This window comes from Genypterus blacodes, unplaced genomic scaffold, assembly GCF_046128005.1.
Source record: "Genypterus blacodes isolate CSIRO-AG114 ecotype Tasmania unplaced genomic scaffold, CSIRO-AGI_Gbla_v1 ptg000156l_1, whole genome shotgun sequence".
Taxonomy (NCBI): Eukaryota; Metazoa; Chordata; class Actinopteri; order Ophidiiformes; family Ophidiidae; genus Genypterus; species Genypterus blacodes.
The window spans coordinates 2,335,349-2,345,650 of NW_027466957.1; the positions used below are offsets into that span (position 1 = coordinate 2,335,349).

Sequence of the window (10,302 nt, forward strand, 5' to 3'; positions counted from 1 at the left end):
TGAATGAATGAAAAAGTCAGATTTAGTCCTTCCAGAAAGATCATAATTTACAAAAATATGCTTGGTGAATCATCTTATTTCTACAAGGTATTACATTGAAGATACTTACTATATGGATTAATTAGGGTTTATGGATTTATAACAATTCTGAATTCTAAATCCATCTGATCACACTGGTGTTTGTACAAAATTAGAAGTCTATATTGTTATTTTAGTGCTTCCCATCAGTTTACAGCAGCCATGCTGACAGCAGCTGCTTTTTGTGTAAATGCACCAGAAAATGAGGCTTTTAAAAAAGTGCATGTTCACGACATGGATATACTTAATGCCTTTGTTACTGACTAAAATATAAACGGTTGCATGTTTTGTTTTTCATGATTGAAATTGAGTTTGTGTGACCGCAGCGGGTGTTAAATGTGTCAATGTGTTTGTATTGGAGCTAGCTCTACCTGCACTTGTTTATTGTCTGGTACCAACATGCTCTTTGTGGTAGGGTGTTACAATGTATTCTAATTAGATAAGATTTAATCTTAATCTCAAGATTTTAGGTATTATGGTCCTTTACCAGTTTACTGCTGATTATTTGCAGATAACCTGTGTGTGTTCCTTCAGATAAAATGTGATTCTTGATTTGTTTTTGTGTTCTGCTGTCGAGATGATTTTGTGCATTAATGTGTAGTTATATTTCTTGCAAATGTCTCTGTTGTTGTAATTTTCTTGGTCTCTGCAAATCTCTCCTGTTTCCTTTTCCAGGAAGATGCCAACACTGTATGATTATTATTATTATTATTTTTATTATCTGGATAAGAAGAAAGTAAACTGTGATTGATTTCTTCATTTCCTTTAAGAGCAATGTATGGTGGAATGCATTTTTATCATTCCATTTAAGTCTTGCATTTTGTTTTTGTGCTCTGTCTCCATTCCGAGCATCTGAATGGGTACATCATATGAGTGGAGATGACATGAACAATAAAATATTTAATTAAGGTGAGCACATAATACACTTTGTTTGGATCCATAATAAAAAGTCTCATTGTGGCAATAAAAATGTATCATGACAATAATGAGTTGGCCTGACAGATAAACACCCTGTAAAGCCTGACCCATCAAATAATGGTTTATAAAAGTTTATATTGCACCTTTTAACAAAATTCCAAATCAAAACATTTGAAAATTATTTACAAACATGATTTTTCTTTGGTATCAAATGCGATTCTTAAGGCTCAGTGAACAAAATATTTTCTCTTTTTGAAACAAAAACAAATATTTATTATTATTTGGAACATTTTGAACATAAATAACATAAAATTATTTTGTTACATTTTACCCTCTTACAAGCTCTCTATTTTGCAGTCTTTGCACTATTGCACTATTTTGCTACTTTTCATTTCCCACAGTATACATGTGAGAAATGATTGCTTGTGCAGTGCTTGCATCTCTTTAGGGTGTCCCATGTTGGGAAATGACCAATACAATCCTTTTTGCCCAAAATGGATTTGCTTTGCATTTTTCTCTGTTGTGCCAACCACCTGTATGTCCTCCCTGCCCACATCCATAAACCTCCCTCTTTTCCTGGCACCTCCGTCTTCAACATCCTTCTCCTGATATACCCAGTGAACCCCCACTTTCACTCTTGCTGGTACCCTTCTGCCGCAAATCACTTCTGACACTCTTCTGCACTCACTCCACTCTGCCTGGACTATTTTCCTCACCTCTCTTCCGCAATGTCTGTTACTTTGAACAGTTTACCCCAAGTATTTAAACTCATCTACCTTTGACACCTCTGCTCCTTGCATCCTCACCATTCCTCTGTCCTTCCTCTCATTCACTGATTCAGTATTATTATTATTATTATTATCTGCTGTTGTATCATATCAAATGATACAGCAGCAGACTGGGAAAACATTAATAACATTAATATTGTGAAAGTTGCGACTGTAATGTTGTAAGCAGACTCATTTCCTCGTTGCAGTATGTCATCAGTGTTGATATGCTTTGTGCCCACTTGTCACACAGCGGCCCCCTCTGGTGTTGGAGCAGACTTGTGCAGCGCAGTAATGAGAGTGGGCCATTCAAGGCTCAGGTGTCAGTGTTCAGGGCTGGAGCATGATGGAGAAGCGCTCCGATACAGGTAGGACTCAAACCGCCGTCCATTACTGGTTTCGACGTTCTTCCTCTGTGGATTTCAGTCAGGTGACCAAAGAATGACGAGAATGCCTTTCTTTAGTGTTGCCATAATTCATGTTACTGTCTGATATTTATTTTGTGACATTTCATATTAGGTTTCATATTTTCTGTTTGTACAACCATGTACACCACAGCACTGGTGAATATTCTGACCACATGTGATAATTGCTCAGCATTAGGTCCTGGTCTCACTCTCTCAGCTGCATTCAGCGCATTTGTCTACTGCCAATTTTTTCTACTCTCATTTTATCTCAGTTGAGTGTGCTCTCCCTCACTTCTCCTTGTTAATATGATGACATTAATTTACTTTAAATTAGGTGAATTCAAGTATCTGCGCATATATAGTTTACAGTCATATAGATTGAAGCTTAATGTGTGAAGCCAATTAAGGCTCTAAAAATTTCAACTTTTCTAAGATTCCACTTCTTTCCCTTTCCATTTCAGAGAGCAGATGCCAGCTTTGGCACTGAATCTCAGTCATTGTTCCACTGTTTTCTCCTACCTCATCCTTCATTTACATCCACTTGCTCACTAGAGGAGTAAATTATACATATGTGCTTGAGGTATCTGTTTTCACTCTACTGTATCCGTGTGTCCGGTGCTCTCCACAGCATGCAACAGCAGCCTGGGCTCTATGCCAGGCCCTCATCAGAGAAGTCTGTCTCCTGCCCTGTAATTTGCATCTTCCAACACTGCCAAACCACCCCACCATCTTCAGAGCTTCCAATTACAGCTGAATACACCTGCAAGCCATCATGTCGCTGAATGGTTCATTTCCTACCTGCAACAATCACACACTTACAAACATCCAGCTGGCACCCAGGACACCCAGCCTCAGCTTCCACAGCAGGAAAATCAACAGCACTCACCAACAGAGCCCCAGTCACAACAGAGGTTGGTCCTACAATATTAAGATTGATCATCAGGGTAACAAACATTACAATGCAAAGCTGCTCTGTCTGCCCAGTAAAAATATCATTATTGGTCACTTTTGTTGGTCACTTTTTACATCTAGAGTCAATAGTACCTGATCAGCGTTGTTATTGTTATTCAGTGTTGTTCAGTGTTGTTGCTCAGTGAAACATGAGAAAGTAGAGGCTTTGGTAGAGTGTGCAGTCTATGGAGGTCATTCATTGAAGTGTGTGGAAGTCTCAGCTGTGTGTGGAAGTTTTGGCAGTGTGTGGAAGTTTTGGCAGTGTGTGGAAGTCGTCTCACTGTGTTAAGATTGTGAGAGTGGGCGGAGGTTGGAGCAGAGTGTGGAGGTATTTGCTGTACATATATGTTATGTACATGTTATATATTATTACATTATACATTTGGTACAAAGTGCCATTTATTGTGTGTAAATTTAATAAAAAAATTGATTTAAAAAAAAGTAACCTGTGCCTGTCAATCTAGATTCAACAATGCACAATGACAATGTGAAAAAGTGTTTTTAGACATTTTTGCTTATTTATTTAAGAACTGAAATCTATTCAGATCTTTTATTCAGAACTTAGGTTTAAGTGGTTTGGCAGCAATTACAGCCTCAAGTCTTCTTGGGTAGGATGTGACCAGGTTTGCTGGATTTGGGGATTTTCTCCTATTCCTCACTCCACAGATGCTCAGTTGAGCTCAATTCTGGGCTCTGGCTGGGCAATTTAAGGACATTCACAAAGTTGTCCCTAAGCCACTCTTGTATTGTCATGGCTGTGTGCGTAGGGTCATTGTCCGGTTGGAATGTGAATCTCCATCCCAATCTGTGGTCCTGAATGCTTTGTTGCCGAGAGTTGAGTTGCCGAGTCGGCACTGCCAAGGTGCCCTTGAGCACGGCACAGAACCCCAAAACTACTCCACGGTTCCCGGTCTGCCTGGCTGCCCTGCACCCCCTCATTTGTGTGTGTGTGTGTGTGTGTGTGTGTGTGTGTGTGTGTGTGTGTGTGTGTGTGTGTGTAACAGGGGGTTGCAAATTTCAAATTTGTGTGTTTGCATCGTGTAACTGCATTTGTGTAACTGCATCATGTGATAATTGCATGTGATTTGGAAACTGAATTTCCCAGTTGTGGGTTTGATAAAAAAGGTTATTCTTGTTCTTCTTCCTCTTGAAACAACAGATGTAAGAGGGAAGGCTTAGCTCCCTGCCTTTTGAGCATCATAAAGACGTATCAGATTTAGATCCTAAACTTGCGTTTCTCAAATTTAGGAGAATCATACAGATTTGCTGTGAGGAATAGATTTGACAAGGCAATTTGCTCAAGGGGTACCACTGTAGTAAAATAATTTTGAAGAGTAATAGAGAGAGTTAGAGATAAAGTGCATAATATGGCTCAGTTAAAGTAAAGCAAACTTGTCAAAGCATTTTTCTTTCAATCTGATTTTCATTTTAAAAATAGTTGTCTTACAGGGCCACATGGTTCAGGATGGTAAGCGGTTATCTTGGAATGCCATGAGTGTATGAATGTAACATCGTTGTAAAGCACTTTGGATAAAAGTGCTGTATATATACAAGTTATTTATGTATAAGTCATATTTATCCAATTATTAAACCCAATATCAAAAAAATATACATGTATGCTACATTCCTGGGTTTTCTTTCCAAAAACCACAAAGAAACCAAAAATGACTCATATTGATGTTTGTCTTCTATGATTTTGTAGCCATTGTTACAGATAACACAGTCAAAGCCGAAGCTTCCTCAGGTCAATCAGGCCCCCCCAAAGCTTCCAGAACCCACCAGGAGCTCCACCGAGAGTTGTTGCTGGCCCACAGGAGGTATGCTGCTTTCTTACTCTCACACACACACACACCCTACTCCTTTCATGCCACTTCATCATAGAACAGCTCTAAACGTAAATGTGGAATTTTGCAGAATGATGTGTAAAGTTTTGTTTCTTTCATTGTAATGCATGTGAAACGTTTCTCCAACTAGTTTTTTTCTGTAACCTCATTAAGAATAAATGAGGGTCACTGAAAACGGTTACTCATGCACACAGCTGTGACTGACCTGGAGATGTGCAAACCTGAAACTACACACACTGACTCGTAGGTTTAAAGAAGTATACATTTTGTTTTAAAATTTCAGGTTCATGACAATCTTGCAGTTGATTCAGTGTGGATGTGTCTGTCCTTAGCACAGATCCTGGGAGTGATTCCTATATCACACAAGGTCCTTAGGTCATCCAAATAAAGATCTCTATCTCATTCAATAATGAGAGGTGTTTAGGGCCAAGCAAAATAACCTCAGTTTTGTTAGGGAGATCACAGGACATCCAGGTCTTAATGTCCTTAAGGCATGCTTGGAGTTTATTTAATTGACTAGACTCCTCTGGCTTCATTAATAAATAAGGTTGGGTACCATCCATATAGCAGTGAACCTTTATGGAGTGTTTCTGAATAATTTTACCTAATGGAAGTAGATATAGAATGAATACTATTGGTCCAAGCACTGAACCTTGAGGAACGCCATGTCTAACTTTTGTGTTTCATTACCTCCCAATTCCCCTAGGTCAGGTCGTAACAATAGTTTAACAGTAAAAGTCAAACTACTGGTTCTGAAAAAAGAACTAAAAAACTAAAGAAAAAATACTTCTAATGACACCTCTCCTGCTTCACTTATTTTGAGCTGTTTTCCCCGACCACCAGACAGCAACAGAGATCGCATTACATCGAGCAGCCTAAAATAATCTGGTTGATCTATTTCGATTAGTTTTGATCAGTTTTGATCATTTGAGAACTTTCGGTGACACCATGTAAAAGAGTATAAAACCATACTCTCCAAGCCAGAAGGGGCTAGCAAGTGTATCTACCAGAGGTCTGTCGATGTCCTCCAGGGTATCACCCACATATCTCTGAACCAACCACAGCTCTTGCTTTGTCCCCAGGGGCCACCATGTGTCTCTAACCACAGTTCTGTCTATGTCTCCTAGAGGCCTAGTGCTGAGCAGCAGGACAGAGCTTCAGCAAGTTCTGGAGAGGAGGAAGAGGGAGCAGAGTGATCAGGAGGATGAGGGACACAGCAGGACCCCTCTGAAGGATGTCCTGCTCAAACGGCAGCAGAAACAGCTTGAGGTGATTGGTTGCTAAATCCCTTGATTGATCCATATTTCAATGTCATGACATTTCCCACATTTACATGCTTATATAAACAGATGCTTCAAAACATTAAGCAGCGCATAATAATCAGTCAGTGCACTCCTCCTGCATTATTAACTTTTCCAACAACGTTATGTTTTTTCATGTTTTATCATATTTTTAGGTAGGAAAACATTTTTATTTCATCTATGAGCATAGAGCTGATGTGACTTTGTGATTTAGTTTAATCTGTCCATATGATTATTATTATTATTAGTAATATTATTATTACTGTTATTTCTATTATTATTGTTATTATTATCATATATGGTGCAGTGGTTAGCACTTGCCACGTGCCTCACAGCAAGAAGGTTGTGAGAAGAGACCAGGGCCTTTCTGTGTGTTCTTGAATGTTCTCCCCGTGTCTGTGTGGGTTCTCTCCGGGTACCCGGATCCGGCTTCCTCCGACAGTCCAAAGACATACAGGTTAATTCAGTTAATCCAAATTGTCCGTAGGTGTGAATGCGAAAGTGAGTGTTGTGTGTATATGTGTGCCCGGCGATGGACTGGCATCCTGTCCAGGGTGACCCCGCCATCGCACGTTGACAGTTGGGATTGGCTTCAGCGACCCCGCGACCGACTAGTGCATAAGCACGGTGATAGATGATAGATGGCCAATGGATGGATTATTATTTAGCAGTCAGATTTGTTATGTTTCACTTTGAAAAGTAGGTCATCCTGGGTATTCTTCCATGAAGTCCACTTTCATTCAGAAAGCATCTGACACTGTTGTACCTCTTGGAGGTCAGCTTGTGTCTGTTTCTTTGCTTTTTTGAGACGCTCTGTCACAGTAGAATGGCATTTATTTGGGTGGTTCTGTTGTTCTGTGAAAAAAAGGTTTCCTTTGTTTTTTGCAATTTGTTTTTATTGAAGCAGATATTGTACATGACATTGTGCATACAGGTGTAGGGTATTTTGGAGATCATTTTTTATAAAGAAAGAGGGGAAAGGGGAGAGAGAGAGATAGAGAGAAGGGAGGAAGGTTGTGTTATCCCTACTATGGTTGTTGAACTTCATAAATAGACCCTGAGGTAGAGTACAAGTGGACTGGAGTTGCAATGATGTCATAGGGTACATACAGAACTTACAGGGTGATGTCAAACAGCAATGTAGGCTAGTACAAATCGCATCATAGGTTGTGATAGAGAGAGAGAGAGATAGGGGAGAAACAAACAGGAAAGAAAAGAACCAGAGAGGACAACCCACCCAGAAACCCCACCCAACCCCACAGTCACACACCCCCGCATTCACACAGCCCTGTCCTGGACTGCCTGAATTGCAAAATAAAATGATGAAATAAAATAAAGAGGAACTGATCTGTGTTCTGGTACTGAGTCACTGGTCTGGCATAGCCTGTAGATCTGTGAAATAGGAGAGGAAAGGTTACCATCTCTGTTAGAATTTATCAGTGTGGTTCCTCATAGTGCATTTGATTTTCTCGGGTCTAAGAAAGTACATTGTATCCTTAAGCCATTGCGAAATAGAGGGAGGGGTGAGGGATAAAAAGGTTTCCATTGAAAGTGAACTTGAAAGGTTACAGATAAGAGAGAGGCATTATTTGAAACAAATGCCACTGATATACCTCTTATTTGAAAATCCATTTCTCATATGTTTATAATATTAAGCTTTGCTTGTTCCAGATTTAATGTTTAAGCTAAACTTAAGTATGTTTCCATATGAAAAAGTTAATCATTTTATATCTGGAGAGAAGGGAAAACATACACAATTGTAGTAAATCTTTTGTAGTAAGTTTTTTATTTTGGCCCACCGTGTATTTGAGTTTGACACTCCGGCTATAAGGGCTTCATCAGTATAATTCATGTAACGCTGTTGGTTATAATAGATTTAATTAAGCCAAACAACATTTTTGTTAGTCGTTCTCTCTTTCCTTGTTTAGTATCAATGTTGAGTCAATGTTGTCTCACTCATCTAAGTCATGGGTTTGGTCTAACACAGTGTTTGACGGGTTCAAAGTTGCATCATGCTCATCTGCTTCCTGTCTTTTGGCTGCTCTCCAACGCGGCTGGGCCTGTGTCTTGATAGCACATTTCAGGTCCTTTGTCTTCAGCATAGATCTCTCCGACACTTCCTCCAGGGCTTGGTTTCCTGTCACTATCCACATTAGGCAAGTCATTATCTTTAGTAAGTGGATCAGAGACTTTTTGCTCATTTTGCTCCTCCAATTTACTGGCTTTCTGATTTGACTCATCCTTTGTTGTTACTGCTCGGGCCTGGTTTAGATGGTACTACGTAGTTCTTCCCTCCACCTGGACGGCAGTTGGCGTTGCCCTGTGTACGGCCCTTCTTGTCTTGGCTCGTTCCACTTTCTCACGTAGACCTTTATGTAGACCTGGTCTCCTGGCACCACCGGGCTCTCTGCTACTGCACTAGAATCAGGAACCCTGCTTTTTTCTGTAAATAGACCACTTTATGTATTAGCTGCCTCATATATTCCTTCAACTCCATTTGCAACTGCTCAAGTGGAGGTCCCTTATAGGGTCCTCTTAAATGTGTTGGCATGGGTCGACTAATGTGGGGTTAAATGTGTGCTTCTATTAGTTTACATGCGATAACTCATTAGTGCAAGTGGTAAAGCATCATTCCAATTGAGCTTTGTGCTGCTTTGCCTTTTAGAGTACCATTAACTCTTTCGACCGTGCCTTAAGACGGATGATGATAAACACATACGAACCTTTGTTTGCTTCTTAACTGTTGTAAGATTCCTCGAGCTACTTTCTGCACAAATGTTGATCCTTTATCTGAACTTATGACAACAACTTGACAACAGTTTCTGACCCTAGGTCTTTTGATGTTATTAGAGCATTGGAGCTCATATACAATGATATCTCCAGACAGCTGGCAATCTATTTGGTCCTCGGTGCGGACTGAGAGGAGCTACTTTATATCTGCATCGGCCCAATTTGCCCAATTTGCTGCCATTCTTGAACTAAAAACTAGGATGACTGACTGATTATAGGATTGAAGACACATGTCATATGTCTAGTATAGTCTGCTTGAAATATCACTACAATCAAATTATTTGTTGTTGTTATCACTTCCTTTGTCCAGGCCATTCTAATTTGTTTAAGAAAGTATTAATTTCTGTTGAATTATGGTATAAAGTACGGTTGAGGTCAATAACTATTGCCAGTTTCACCCTATTTCAGAGAGAATTGAGTTTGCCTAACCTTATTGGAACAGTATCATAACTTTTAGCCATGAATGCAGTTGTCAAATGTATACAGAAATGTGTGTTTTGGGTCTTAGAGAGCACAAACCTCCACCAAAGGTCAAACATTTCTCTCTGACTACCTGTCTGTGGTGTGTTTCTGGAGGGAGGTGTGCGCGGCACTGTGTGCTCTGCACTATGCTGACTGTGACCTTTGATGGAACTTTGAGGAAGAAGATGATGAGGAACAGGCAGAGGTAGAAGAGGAGTAGGAGGCGGTGCAGAATGATGAATTAGGTATTTAAGTAAATGTGTTTGCATGGTGAAATGCATATGTAGTGCTGATGATCCACCCCTCCCCCCCCCCCCCCCCCCCCACAGACAGAGAAGCATGAAGAGGAGAAGGTGGAAGAGGAAGCTCAGCTGATGGAATTCGTCAGAGTGCGACAGAACCTGAGGAAGATCCACACAGTCATCCACAATAAGACCAGTCACAAGTGAATAGTCACCGGTGAAAATAGGTTGTGTGCTCGTAGAATATTTAGTCACGTGATCAACAAGAACCTTCATGCCGACAAATACATATTTATCACCAGACACAATTCTCATTTATTAAGTATGAATGGATCGAAGGACGTTGAAAGATGTTTGAATGAATGTTATCATAAGATTATAAGAAGATGTACTTAATAATATGTTTACATACACTGCTATGTATTGTGATTATTATTCAGTGTTGTAATGTATTAAAACAAAACAATAACTGTAAATGGGTTTACCTTAAAAACATCAGAATAAATCCAACTTGGAAGGGACAATATTGATTGTTGATACTG

General features: G+C 39.8%; 1 protein-coding gene across 2 annotated transcripts; it reads left to right on the plus strand.

Moving 5' to 3' along the window:
• The first annotated feature begins 866 nt into the window (after positions 1-866).
• On the plus strand, positions 867-10,302 carry LOC143013419 (protein FAM107B). 2 transcript variants are annotated; one of them, XR_012965134.1, is made up of 7 exons: positions 867-987; positions 2,017-2,131; positions 2,799-3,081; positions 4,824-4,938; positions 6,093-6,234; positions 9,633-9,763; positions 9,848-10,302. XR_012965134.1 is itself a non-coding variant. In XM_076167042.1 (6 exons), exons 3-6 carry the CDS (start codon positions 2,943-2,945, stop codon positions 9,965-9,967), a joined length of 516 nt encoding a protein of 171 aa, XP_076023157.1. In that variant the 5' UTR covers positions 867-987; positions 2,017-2,131; positions 2,799-2,942; the 3' UTR covers positions 9,968-10,300. The 2 variants fall into 2 exon arrangements, 1 of the variants encoding a protein (XP_076023157.1); XM_076167042.1 differs by lacking the exon at positions 9,633-9,763 and having other exon boundaries at positions 9,848-10,300.

Coding starts and splice junctions, on each gene's coding strand:
- LOC143013419 (XM_076167042.1), top strand. CDS start 2,943: ATGTCGCTGAATGGTTCATTTCCTACCTGCAACAATCACACACTTACA. Junction 3,082..4,823: donor GAGCCCCAGTCACAACAGAG/GTTGGTCCTACA, acceptor ATGATTTTGTAG/CCATTGTTACAGATAACACA. Junction 4,939..6,092: donor TTGTTGCTGGCCCACAGGAG/GTATGCTGCTTT, acceptor TATGTCTCCTAG/AGGCCTAGTGCTGAGCAGCA.